This window comes from Microchirus variegatus, assembly GCF_963457635.1.
Source record: "Microchirus variegatus genome assembly, chromosome: 2".
NCBI lineage: Eukaryota > Metazoa > Chordata > Actinopteri > Pleuronectiformes > Soleidae > Microchirus > Microchirus variegatus.
In genome coordinates this window covers 20,559,246-20,573,580 of record NC_139803.1, presented here as the reverse complement: position 1 = coordinate 20,573,580, position 14,335 = coordinate 20,559,246, and the positions used below count along the sequence as shown (strand labels likewise).

At 42.0% G+C, this 14,335-nt stretch overlaps 1 protein-coding gene across 1 annotated transcript in view; it reads right to left on the bottom strand.

Annotated features, from left to right (window-relative positions):
• Positions 1-14,335, bottom strand: part of ngfrb (nerve growth factor receptor b) — a gene marked incomplete at both ends in the record, with an annotated part of 120,677 nt that overhangs the window by 45,394 nt on the left and 60,948 nt on the right. The window contains one exon of the mRNA XM_083905506.1: positions 776-1,132. Within this exon, the coding sequence (XP_083761632.1) occupies positions 776-1,132 (357 nt within the window). The remainder of the gene's footprint in view (positions 1-775; positions 1,133-14,335) is intronic.

The window sequence follows — 14,335 nt, the reverse complement described above, 5'->3', positions numbered from 1 at the left end:
GTGTAGGTGTAACTTTCTGTGCAGGTGTCCCCGCCCCCATTATTAATTATTTTGTTTTATTTATTTCATCAGCATATTCTGATAGAATTGTTGAGGTTGAGTGCTTGTTGTTGCACATATGTTTATCCTGAAGTTAGGCAGGAGTAGATTCTATATCTGGTTTGTGGTTAAGCACATGATTAAATTGTTGATTAAATGTTTTCCCTATGTGTAATATATTTCATGTCACTGAGTCTAAGGTCATTTAAATATTTATTTACAACCAAAGCGGGTTTGTTATACATTATATGAATATAATTGTAGATTGTTTATTTTGTTTAACAGTACATGAGTATGAAAACACTGTTATTTAAATAATACAAATAAGGCCTAGTTGCTGCGGATTGTTGCACCTGAAGCAAGAGTGGTGTTTATTTTCATACAAAGATGGTTATGTTTGGCATGTGTGTGTAAAGAAAATGTCACCTATTGAAACAGAGATAACTGTTATGTATTGTTATTTGGACCAGCTAACGGACATTGAAATGTGAAATGTGAGTACATGAGGGAATGTTTATTGTTTATTCAATATGTTGAATTTTGTAATAAATGAGATCAATATTCAGAGGAAAAGATGGTGGTTCGCTCTCTTGTTTACTGACGCCAAAACTCTGTTTTCCCAGACTGGAGAGAGAGCGGAACACTGAAGACAATAATCTTTTGTTGCTTCAGTTTCACAAACTTGAAACCTGTAACATATGCTTAAGTATGAAAATATATGAGCTCATGGTCTTACCTTTACAAACTGTATCAGTGACAGACGTACAGGCCTGCAGTAGTTCATCGTCATCACAGGTGGTGCAAGGGATGCAGGGCTCATGAAAGCTTTCCTGGTCCGAATATGTGTCCACAATGCACTCCTCGCACACAGTGTCATGATCAAGCCCACAGCTGTACAACATCCCCTGGCCCTCTGGACATTTGGTGCAGGGTTCACACTGCTGCGACAGTTCGTTCAAGTAGTAGCCGTAGTTGCACACACAGACAGCGTCATTGGAGTCCGTGCATGGTGTAGCCATTCGGAGGAGACCTGTGCATTGTGTGCAGGTCTTACATTTCTCTGTGTGACTGCGGTTTCCTGAGTAAGTTTCACCTGAAAAAGAAGAAGAAACTAAATGGTTGTTTTTTTTCAAAAGGAGGAACTGCTTCTATAAGGCTTGTCAAGGACACACACACAACATGGTTTAGCTACAACCACCGGTGGTTTGTCTGTCGGCGGCGGTGGCCACGACTGCGGTTGCCGGAACAGAACAACCACCGGTGGTTAGTCTGTCGGCGGCAGTGGCCGCGGTTGCCGGTACAGAACAACCACGGTGGTATTCTGTTGGTGGCTGCGGATACTGCTGCGGCCACAGCTACGGCAGCAGCCGCATACTGTTTTTTTTTTTTTCATTCAAATATACTGTAAATGTATGTTTAAATCTAGAAGAGTGGTACAACTACAATGGTTTTGGCCAAGTCATCAACGCTAAGCCTGGCTGAGGGGCATTATGAGTCTGGCGGCCCACACGGGGAAACCCTGCACTGTATCAGACAACATGTCCCTCATCTGGTGCAGACAGACAAGCCTTTTTTTTCCTGCATGCTGCTCCTGCGTTGTGAGTTTCTCCCACTCCTATTAGGCCTGCCATATCCAACATAGCCTGGATCATTTCTCTCTGCGCTGCTTTGTCCCCACATCCAAGCAATGGTGTTCATGACGAGGATCGAGTACAGACGGAACTAAGTGTACGGGATACGAGTAGATCTTAGTAAAACGTATTGACAGACTCTTGAAAAGAGTGCACTTTCAATTTTTTCCGTCTCAACCTCTGTGCAGAAGACGTTTGTGCTGCAATTAAGGGAATACAGTTTGTCACGGATGCATTGGATGAGTTGATCTGTTTAGTTAATTGCTCAAAGGTGGCGAGAAGAGATAGAATGTTCACCAATAATAACCACTGGTGTGAAGTGAAGGTCGCGGGGAGTTAAGTGCAGCTAAGTTTAGCATTTAAACTTATCTGGGGCCACACGGTTGGTGTAGTGGTTAGCGCTCTTGCCTTTGCAGCAAGAAGGCCTGGGTTCAAGCCTCGGTTGGAACAAGGGCTTTTCTGCATGGAGTTTGCATGTTCTCCCTGTGTGTGCGTGGGTATTGTCTGGGTTCTCCTGCTTCCTCCAACAGTCCAAAAACATGCACTATGGGGATTAGGTAAATTGGACACTCTAAATTGACTGTAGGTGTGAGTGACAGTGGTTGTTTGTCTCTATGTACCCCCCAGTATTTTTAATTGATGTAATATACCTTAGATCACATCACAGCATTATTATTTTGAGTCGTGAAGATTTTAACGTGGGAATTCTTAAAGACTTTTTCCTCTGATGGAATGGATATGTTGTTACATGAGAAAATTCAAAATAAAGATCAATAACAAGTTTTACACAAACATGTTTTTCTCGCAGTGACTTAAATACATTCATGACATTCATAAATCATTTGTGTACCTGCCAGATTTCCTTGGGCATATATGTCTGCAGAGAACATAATCAATATTGCATGTTTTATGGATTTGTAGTTCAGCTGCATATAGAACTGGGAAACACTAAATTATGCAACAGAGCCATTTGAAAGAGCTGCATCTGTGTGTGTGTGTCTAAATTGTTGACAAGCATGTTTTTGAAAATATTTCAAGACCTTTTGATAATTATAGGTGGATAGGATTCAAATAACCTGTGGTTAGATTGATTAGATTGACAGAGCCAGTAAAAACAATACTTCACTCCCAAACAGTATTTTTCCATGGGCCCTCCCTCACCCAGCCTTTCAGCCATTTCCACCTTGTCTGCTAAATCCCCTCACCTGGTTGCCTCAGCTGGTCTACATCTCCAATAAAGACTCCTCACTCAATGCCAGATTGTCCTTCCCCACTACAGACTTGTTTTATGTAGCCAATGCTGCCTGGTCCTGACCTACCTGCCTTGTCTGAATTCTGAGTATTACCTCAACCTTCTGTCCCTGATCCCCCTTTTTAGGTTATGGTTGTCTGCTCGTGGTGTTTGGAGCTGCTCTCATTGTGAAGGTAAAACTTATCAAGATTAAATGTAATCGGTGTAGTTTGTAGTGCATCTTATCAAGATTAAACATTATTTGTATAGTTTGTTGTGCATCACAGGGCCTTATGACCTTATGAGTGTTGTTCAAAAGTATGACACGCTTGGTCCCCACAGATTTTACTTCAGGACTTACTAACGTCGTACGTTCCCTTGTCTGTATGCCCACATTGGTACCTGATGTGGAAACAGGACATTTTCTACCACTTTATCATGAGGGTCGCAGGGAGCTGACATAAGGAGAAAATATGTGGTACAGCCTGGACAGGTCACCAGTCCATCATGGGGCAGATAAACAGAGAGGGAGAACCAATCACTCACACCTACCATCAGCTTAGTATGTCCAATTAACCCCATTCTGCATCTTTTAGACTCTGGTAGGAGAACAGGCAAACCAAAGGAAGGCCTTCATTTGAACTGGGATCCAAACCAGTGACCTCCTTCCTGTGAGACAACAATGTTAGCCAAAGAGATCCCTTCAAAAATGTAATATAATTCATTTAATAATCTCCATAAATTGTATTTTAATCTCCTACTCTGTCCAATAAAAATCCAAGCTTAAAGATGTTCATGGTATTTTCGGGGAAATGCAATGCAATTAATTCATACTTTAGTAAGCTGCAATTGGAATTGTTTACATTTGCGTTATTATTATGCTGAGTCCAACTCCATAAAACTTAACTGTGCATGGCATGAGATAGGAGGCTCTTGGCATGCGGTCTCCATGTAGACCTTTCTCTCTGTTCTATCTCTCACAGTGTATCAAGTTTCCGGGCTGCGTCATCAGGCCACCAACTGCGGCAAATGCTCTGATGCTGCCAAGATTTAAACAGAGATGAGGTGAGATGAGATAGACACTGAGGACGGATCCTTCTCTCTCTTTAAATATGGGACCTCCTCATTTTCGTTTGCTTTAATCATGTCGTTTAGAAGTGGACACTATGGTTCCTCACTATTTAGTGTCCAGTCATATTCTGTTACCCTATCCCATTATCCCCTCCCTCCCTTCAAACAGCCACACACATACATACAGACTGCCCCACCACCACACTGCTCTCAAACCCATTATCATAATGCCTTGCATCAATAATGCAAGTCAATACATTAACACGAGCCAGCAGCATTGGAGGGGACTGTGGTGGTGAAGCAGGGGGAGGGTACAGACTCTCTTATACTGCTCAACATATTTTTATCATATAACAAAACAGCAAATTCACCTCCAGTCTAATGTTCAACCCTTCAACACCCATAAAAGGACAGTGAAGAGTGTGTGTCTAAAAATGAACCTTTAGCTGCTGGCTATGGAGTTTGTCTCCTTTCCGTTCCAGCTGTACTTGCTCTGTTTCATCACTCATCTGTTCATTCATTCTGGTCTTTTTTTTCCTTTCTTTTTTCAGCCACAGTCCTGTTAACTATCTGCACAGACAGCATGTTTCTTATTACTGGACAAGTGTAGGCATTAGAAGTGCATGTGTATATATATATGTATATACAGGGTGCAATTTGTCAAAAAAACAGAAGGGGGAATGTTTTTAGGGACCTCGCGCACAAGGGTGCAAGGACCTATTGAAATTGTAAGAATTCTTTTGACAAATTAATTAACGGGTTCGAGCTTGAAGCGAGCAAGTCGATGTGCGCCCACCTTGACACTTGGGCCCTGAACTTGTCTCTCGTTCATTCACTGTTTGCGTTAGTAGTTATTATCAGCGCCGTCCATGCGGATGTTGGGCTGTGGAGGCAAAGTAATGTTTTACTTCCTGTTTAGTGCATTACACTTTCTGTTGGGAGGTCATCTTTTGAATGTTCAGGATAGGTCCCTGGTCTCACATATCAAGTTCCCTGCAGATCGGTCAATGTATGGTAAAGTTAGCGGGCACTTCCTGTTTAAAATGGCTGACTTCCTGTTGGGTCAAATAAGTGTCCATTAATGTGTCCAGCGAAGTATCGTTGACTGGCATATCATGTTTAGTGGAGATCAGGCAATGTGCTGCAAAGTTACATTCCACTTCCTGTTTTGGCAGTTCCACTTCCTGTCAGGGGGTTGTCTTTTGCGGTTCTGTGGTCTCACCTATCACATATTAGGTGGATGAAACAATACCCGTTATAGCAGCATAAAGAATTGTCACCAGGGGGCGCTGTTTTCTAAATTGAATATTTAGACGTCTTCAGTGTCCAACTACCATCAATCCAAGGAAGTTTGGTTCAAATCGGAACAGGATTCACAAAGTTATTATCATAAATGTACTTTGTTTTTGTTTAAAATTCTCTCACCACCAGGAGGTGCTGTTTTCAAATGTGACCGTTTTTTCAAAGTCGTCTTTAGGAACTATAGAGCATGAACCACAGCAAGTTTGGTTCGGATCGGACCTTCCATGGCAATATTATAAGCGATTCGTTCAAAATCAGAGGTGATCACACAAAAACTCTAGGACAAGTTCGTTCAAATATCAAATTTAATTCTTTCTGTTGTCACCAGGGGGTGCTGTTTTGGAAATGGAATATTTTCATATAGATTTCATTAGGGCTGGAGGATCATCAATCCAAGGAAGTTATAACGGCTTGCTTTTTGTCACAAAAATCAGACTTTGCACCACGAACATGGCAACACCGTTAAACAATGCACTATCATATTCAACACACATCATCTACCATGTGTTTTGAGTGGTTTCACTGATTTTGAGTTGGATACGATAATATCTGTAAAAGTTATTTCTGAAATCGTAAAAAAAAAATGTTTTTGTATATCTTCTGTCACCACCAGAAGGCGATGTTTTGAAAGTGATCGTTTTTTGCATAGGCGTCTTCAGCAATGGCCCATCATCAATGATCACAAGTTCTGTTCAGATCGGACGAGTTGAAGAGTTTTGGGTAACGCTTTCTTTTACAGTCCCCTAATTACCAGGTATTTACCTGGTAAATTCATGGTAACACCAAAGTGTTACTAGGTAATTACCAATGGTAATAAGAAAGTAAATACAGTGAAACTGTTGCCAAAATACTGGGCATTTACCTGGTAACTATATAGTTAATTATAGCGTGTTATTACTGCTGTTAATAAGAAGGTATGTACAGCTAAACTATGGCAAAACTATGGTAAATGTAAGTGTATTATTGGGTTATAAACTGGTAATAAGCAGGTACCTACAGTCCCCTAATTACTAGCTATTTACCCAATGCTTCTCCTCATCGACGTGAACAAGATGGCGCCGCTGTGTGAGGCTGGCCGTCTACCTCTGCTACCACTTCTGTATATTGTCCTGTTTTTGTCGCTTGTATCTCACAAAGTGTCATCACTGCTGGTGTATGATCGCCTGAGTCTTTTAAATATCCGCGATTGTGTGGACAAACTACCGATCCAGGACTTTAATGGTCAGACGAAGCCACCGCCACCGGTTCTGGCGTCTGTACCCTGTTTCCTATGGCGTCTACCTGCTCGGTTGCTACGCAACAGCCGTCGTAGAAGACGGGGAAAGAGAGGTGGAGTACTATGCCGGTTGAGAGCTTACCTGGCTTCATCCTTCACATACAACCCTCGCCGTCCGCCGTCTGATCTCTCCTGGGATTGCGCCGGCTACGATATTCGTGGCTCCGCGATCTACTCCTACCGGTGCCTGCTGCCGGCTATACCGGAGGCCGGGCTTCCAGTTCCATGTCGCCGGCCCGTGAGGATCCGCAGACGGGGATGCGCACCGGAGAATCTCCGCCCGGTAAACCGGGCATCCCAACTGACGGGTCGGCGTTTGGTTCGTATGGCGTTAATCAACGCCAGATCCGTTGTAAATAAGACTTTCATACTAAATGACTTTTTTACTTCACATTCCTTGGATTTTTTACTGCTGACTGAAACCTGGCTGAAAACGGGTGAAAACGGCGCGTTCTCTGAGCTCCTCCCACCCGGCTGTTCTTTCTTCAGCTCACCGCGAGCTTCGGGCCGAGGAGGGGGTCTTGCTGCTGTGTTCAGGGACAGTTTTAAATGTCGGCTTCTTCCCACAGGTACACACTCCTCTTTTGAACTGCAATTGTTTGTGGTGGAGTTTGAAAGTCCTGTGTTGTGTGCTGTTGTCTATCGCCCTCCAAAATATAATAAGAACTTTATTCATGAGTTTTCTGAGTTTCTGGCAGATATTCTCCCAAAATATGATAAACTTCTGATCTGTGGGGATTTTAATGTCCATGTTTGTTGCACATCTGATCAGTTCGCCACTGACTTCAAAAGCTTGTTGGCAACTTTTAATTTAATTCAATCCGTGGATAAACCAACGCACCATCTTGGGCACACCTTGGACCTTGTTATTTCATCTGGGCTCTCAGTCTCTCTCAAAGAGATATCTGAGACTGCAATCTCAGATCATTTCCCTATTGTGTTTGAACTAATAGCCCCCCAAGCAATTGGTAAACCTCCTGCTCCATCCCATCGGCGGCGCATCATCACCTCCTCCACAGCTGTTGAATTCACTGCTGCCTTCAATGACTCACAGTTTTTTACCTTGAACGGTCTGGCTTCCCCGTTTTGCCCTAATGAGTTCCTTTCCATCTTCCACTCTACCTGCACTCGAATTCTGGACTCTGTTGCCCCTCTTAGGCAAAAATCTGCCAAGCCAAGAACAGATCCCTGGTTGAATGACACTACCCGGGCCGCCAGGCAGCGCTGCAGGCAGGCAGAACGCAGATGGAAGAAGGACAAACTGCATGTGTCTCTGGAAATGTTAAGGACCTGTCTTAGTGACTATCAGAGGGCTGTACGAGAAGCGAAGTCTCAGTACCTCTCTAATATTATTTCTGCCAGCAGTCATTGTCCCAAGGTGTTATTCGACACAATCAATGCTGCTGTTAATCCACGCATTTCTGCTGTGACTGATGTCTCAATTGCCGCCTGTGAAAATTTTCTCTGTTCCTTTGTTGACAAAGTTGATTCTGTCAGAAAAAACACCAGTATAGGTGTCTCCACGAGTTTTAATAAGGATTTGCTTGCCTCCCCAACCCATTCTGCTGTGTTAGACCAGTTTGAAGTGGTTTCTCTCTCCTCTCTCGGTAACGTAGTGAAATTTTTGAAACCTACGAATTGCCCATTGGATATTGTCCCTGCCAAAGTACTGCAAATGGCTTTTAACACTGTGGGGCCCAGTCTACTGATTTTTATCAACTCCTGCCTTAGATTAGGAACTGTCCCAGTTGCTTTTAAACATGCTGTGGTCAGGCCTCTTCTTAAAAAGCCTAATCTTGACCCCTCAGTTTTATCTAATTTTAGACCTGTTTCCCATTTGCCCTTTCTCTCCAAGGTTTTAGAAAAAGTTGTTTTTATACAATTACAGTCCTTTTTGGAAGACAACGCTATTCTGGAGAAATTTCAATCTGGTTTTAGGTCTCGTCACAGTACTGAGTCTGCACTGTTAAAAGTGCACAATGATATTGCGCTGTCTGTGGATGCCAAGAGCCCTGTTGTCTTAGTGCTACTTGATCTCACAGCAGCCTTTGACACGGTGGACCACTCAGTCCTCCTGTCACGTTTAAATAATTACGTTGGCATCCATGGCACTGCACTAAGGTGGTTCACATCGTACCTGTCCTGCAGGACCTTCTCTGTTATGGTTGGTGATCTGTCTTCTTCCAGTGCTCCTCTCTCCTGTGGAGTCCCACAAGGTTCTATTCTTGGCCCCATACTCTTTTCATTATATATGTTGCCACTTGGGTCAATTATAGCCAGGCACAACCTATCTTTTCATTGCTATGCAGATGATCTACAAATCTACCTGCCAGTGAAGCCTAACAGCAACAGCGCACAATCCTCCTTGTCTAGCTGTCTTGCTGACATTAAGCAGTGGTTGGCCCAAAACTTTCTTAATTTAAACAACGAGAAAACGGAATGTATTGTGTTCGGGGATACTGTGATGGATGGCTTTGGCTCCTTGTCCTCAAAACTCAGTCCGAACATCAGGAATCTGGGAGTGACCTTTGACAGTCATCTGAGGTTTGATAAACAAATTAGTAACGTTGTCAGGACTAGTTTTTTCCAGTTGCGTCTGCTGGCCAAAGTTAAAGCGTTTTTAAGCCGTCACGACCTTGAGAAAGCCATACATGCGCTAATCAGTTCCAGATTAGACTACTGCAATGCACTGTATATTGGCATTTCCCAGACTTCTCTCAGTCGCCTTCAACTTGTTCAAAACGCTGCTGCCCGTCTTTTAACCAACACTAATAGAAGAGAGCACATCACCCCTGTTCTACACTCTCTCCATTGGCTTCCAGTCTCTTTTAGAATCGATTTTAAACTTTTAATGTTTGCCTTTAAAGCTCTTCATGATCTTGCCCCATCTTATTTATCTGAGCTTTTAACTGTTCGTGATCCGGGTAGAGCTCTGAGGTCAAACAACCAAATGTTGCTGGAAGTGCCCAGGTCAAAATATAAACACTGGGGTGATCGAGCCTTTGCTGTTGCTGCTCCCAGGCTCTGGAATAAACTCCCTATTGAGATGCGTCTTATCTCTGACCTGGGCCTCTTCAAATCAAGGCTAAAAACCTATTTATTTAGGATGGCTTTTAATACCGAGTAGTATGGTGACACTTTTTATCTTTTGTCTTCTTATCTTTTATCTGATTCTATCTTATTTTATTTTGCACTATTTTATTGTTTTTATTGTTTTTAATTACTTTTATGTGTTTCCTCTTTATTTATTTATTTCTTGTAAAGCACTTTGGATCACCGAAAGGATTGTTGTAAAGGGCTGTATAAATAAAGTACATTTACATTTACATTTACAAGGGGTAATCTAACAAACCTAACCCTAAAAATGTGTGTAATTACATGGAAACAAGCTTGGCTTTCTTTTACAGTACAGTTTTACTTTACTTACCGAGTACATTACCGTGCATTACCCAGTATTTTGGCAACGGTTTCACTGTATTTACTTATCTTATTACCCTTGGTAATTACCTAGCAACACTTTAGTGTTACCATGAATTTACCAGCTAAATACCAGGGAAAAATAATAATAACTAGCACCACGAGCAATCTGAACAGGTTCGAGCCGATTTTGTGTTGGTCAAAGGCGTGTCTGTAAACATGTTCAGGGAAGGGAAGTTCACTTGTCTCACATGTCAAGTTTTGGAAAAATCGGAAAATGTTAGGCTTGACTTCCCGTTATGGGTGTTCCACTTCCTGTTGTGGAAGTGGTCTCACATATCAAGTTCCGTGCTGATCGGTCAATTTACGTTAAAGTTATATTTTACTTCCTGTTTCGGCGGTTCCACTTCCTGTCAGGAGGTCTTGTTTTGCTGACATGGTCAGAGCGGGTTTGTGGTCTCACATATCACGTATTAGGAGGATACAGCAATCCCTGTTATAGCAGCATAAAGAAGTGTGAAATGTAATGTTATCTCCAGCAACCAGGGGGTGCTGTTTTTTAAATTAAATATTTTCATATAGATATGTTCAGGAGAGGTCCCTGGTCTCACATATTCAGTTTCAAGTGGATACAGCAATCCCTGTTAGAGCAGCATTAAAAAATGTAAATGTAAGACTATCTGCTGTCACCAGGAGGCGCTGAAAATTTTCATATAAATGTCTTCAGGGCCCGCCTGTCATCAATCTGAGCAAGTTCAGTTCAGATCGGACCAGGATTTGCAAAGTTATAATCGATTGCTTTTTGGTCGCAAAAATTCGACTTGCCATGAGAACACGTTAAACGATTTGTCATCATATTTTACACGCATCATCTACCATGTGTTTTAAGTGCTTTCAGTAATTTTGAGTGTGTTACGATGGTATGTGTAAAAGTAATTCCCAAATTATTGAAGAAACATGTATTTCGAACATGTCGTATTCGAACCCTAATAATAAAGAATTCCTTCAGTTTCAATAGGGTTCTTGCACAGTCTGTGCAAGAACCCTATTGAAACTGAAAGAGTTATTAGGGTTTGAGCATGACTGTGCAAGAAACCTATTGTAACTGAAAGAGTTATTAGGGTTTGAACACGACTGTGCAAGAAACCTATTGTAACTGAAAGAGTTATTAGGGTTCGAGCACGACTGTGCAAGAAACCTATTGAAACTGAAAGAGTTATTATTAGGGTTCGAGCACGACTGTGCAAGAAACCTATTGTAACTGAAAGAGTTATTATTAGTATTCTTCCCAAATGGAATGCGCGTTTTTGAAAGCCTGAACGTATCCCAAACCTCTCAAATTTATGGGACAGCATCAGACCTGGCTTAAATCGCCAAATGAAAGTGGTTTGGGGAATGTGCGTCAAGAAATGGAAGTGGGCGGGGCCAAACACTGACGAAAAAAAGTGCTGCTAGGTCAACTCCTGTCAGGTATAACGTACATGAACGAAACTTGGTACACACGTTCATTAGGTTGATCTTTAAATAAAGTCGGTGACAAGTTTCCTGTGAATCCTACAGGAAGGCCGCCATTTTGGATTGAAGGCGAAAACGGAGGCGTTTTTGGCGTATTTATACCAGTGCTTGTCGTGTATCCCAAATCCTACAGTTTTTGAGCAATCACCTTCAAACTTGGCGAGGTCGCTGTGGACCAGTTGAGGTACGAAATAATCTGGAAGGTTTTTTGTAATATTGCATGGCGCACGAGATAGGGGGGGACAAATTTGGCGAAAATTCCGAATTTTCCCAACACGCAACTAAACGCTTATTACTTTGCGATGGAAGGTCAAGTCGGAGCCAAACTTGCCATGATTGATGATGGGTAGTTGCTGAAGACACCTATGCAAAAATGATCACGATTGAAACCATCGCCTCCTGATGGTGGAAGAAAATATACAAAAAAAAAGTGTATTTACGATTTCGGTAATAACTTTTACAGAGATTGTCGTATCCAACTCAAAATAACACTGAAACATTGAACACACATGGTAGATGATGCTTGTTGAATGTGATAGCGCATTGTTTAACGGTTTAGCCACGCGGGGTGCAAAGTCAGATTTTTGCGACAAAAAGACAAACTGTTATAACTTTGCAAGTCCTGGTCCAATCTGAACCAAACTTCCTTCGATTGATGTTCCTCCAGACCTGACGACGTCTATATGAAAATATTCAATTTCGAAAACAGCGCCACCTGGTGACAATAGAAATAATTTTATTTTACATTTGAACGAACTAGTCCTAGAGCTTTTGTGCTATCACCTTCAAACATGGTGAGGTCAAAGTGGACGAGTTGAGGATCAAAAGTTATTGAAGATTTTTAAAATGTCGCATGGCGTAAGAAGATAGGGGTCGCCAAAGTTGGCAAACATTCTGATTTGTAAAAACAGACAACGAAACGCTTATAACTTTGCGTTGGAGGATCCAATGTCCTTCCCTGGATTGATGCTCTGGAGAAGTCTATATGGCAATGTTCAATGTCTAAAACAGTGCCCCCTGGTGACAGCAGACTATGCCTTTACTGTGCAACCAAAAACAAACTGTTATAACGCTGCAAATCCTGTTACAATCTCAACCAAATTTCCTTGGATTGATGATAGTCCGACACTGAAGACCTCTATATGAAAATATTCAATTTATAAAACAGCACCACCTTGTTGACGGATATAACATTACATTTCACACTTCTTTATGCTGCTATAACAGGGATTGTTGTATCCTCCTAATACGTGATATGTGAGACCACAAAACCGCTCTGACCATGTCAGCAATAGACGACCTCCTGACAGTAAGTCGAACCGCCGAAACAGGAAGTAGAATGTAACTTTGCCGTGCATTGCCCGATCTCCACGAAACATGATATGTGAGTCAAGGGAACTTCCCTGAACATGTTAATGGACACGCCTTTGACCCAACAGGAAGTCAGCGATTTTAAACAGGAAGTGCCCTCTAACTTGACCGTACATTGATTGATCAGCACGGAACTTGCCTTGTGAGACCAGGAACCTATCCTGGACATGTCTGCAAAAGCTAAACTCCAAACAGGAAGTGGAACGCCAAAACAGGAAGTAGAATGTTACTTTGCCGTACATTGCCCGATCTCCACGCAACATGATAAGTGAGTCAAGGGAACTTCCCTGAACATGTTAATGGACACGCTCTGACCCAACAGGAATTTTAAACAGGAAGTGCCCTCAAACTTTACCGTACATTGACCGAACTGCACGGAACTTGATATGTGAGGCCAGGGGCCTATCCTGAACATGCAAACAATGTCCTCCCAACAGAAAGTGTAATGCACTTAACAGGAAGTAAAACATGACTTTTCCTCCACAGCCCAACATCCGCATGGACGGCGCTGATAATAACTACAACAGCAAACAGTGAATGAATGAATGAGAGACGATCTCAGGGCGCAAGTGTCGAGGTGGGCGCACATCGACTCGCGCGCTTCAAGCTCGAACACGTTAATACCGCTTGAGAAATTTGAGATCGAAACAGAACAGGTTGCAAAAAAAAAAAAAACAAGAACATATTTCTTCAAATTCAATCAAAACTAATGTTTGTAAGTAAAAACATACAGCCATTTTGCTTATAAATCAGTCCTCATTGCTTTCATTTAAAAAAAAAACTTTGTTTGCAAATCAGTCCTCTTTGTTTGCAACTTCAAACGTTTTGGTTGCGAATTCAACAGCACTTGATGGGCGGGGACATCGTATGGGGGGATACAAATTATGGCAGACAGGTAAACAGTCTAAAATAATGTGTTCCCCCTCCCATATCTTTACGACGTACAAAAGAATAAGTATTTATTTTGCAAAACATTGTAGATAATTACAACACTAATTTTTGATGTCATATGGCACCCTGCCATATGACAGCCCGAGCATTCTGAAAAGGGCTGTTTTGGCAGGGTTATTGAACTGCTTTTGTGCTTCATCCTTATGATATTTTGACTAAAGTATGACACAGACATGTTCATTAGGGCATCAGGAACTAGTTTAACTTGGGGTAATAGGGTATAATATGGGCTCTTTAAATATCCTTTTTACGGTTTCATATTTCATCTCTACACTCGTATCAGTGATGCAACATGTTTGTTGCTGTAAATATCTTCTTCTTCTACAGTTTTATTTTCTAGCAACTACTAGAACTGGTCCCACTATTGTGCTGTGTCCACTTCACTGTCCACATAAAATCCTTCAGTCCAACACTGCTCAACTCCCTACATGGTAAAAGCCATGAGGAGGGCAGTAAAACAGGAGCACACTACAATCACACAGTTGAATCAGACTGAAGCTTTGTCTTCACTACAAAATGTATCGTGCTCTG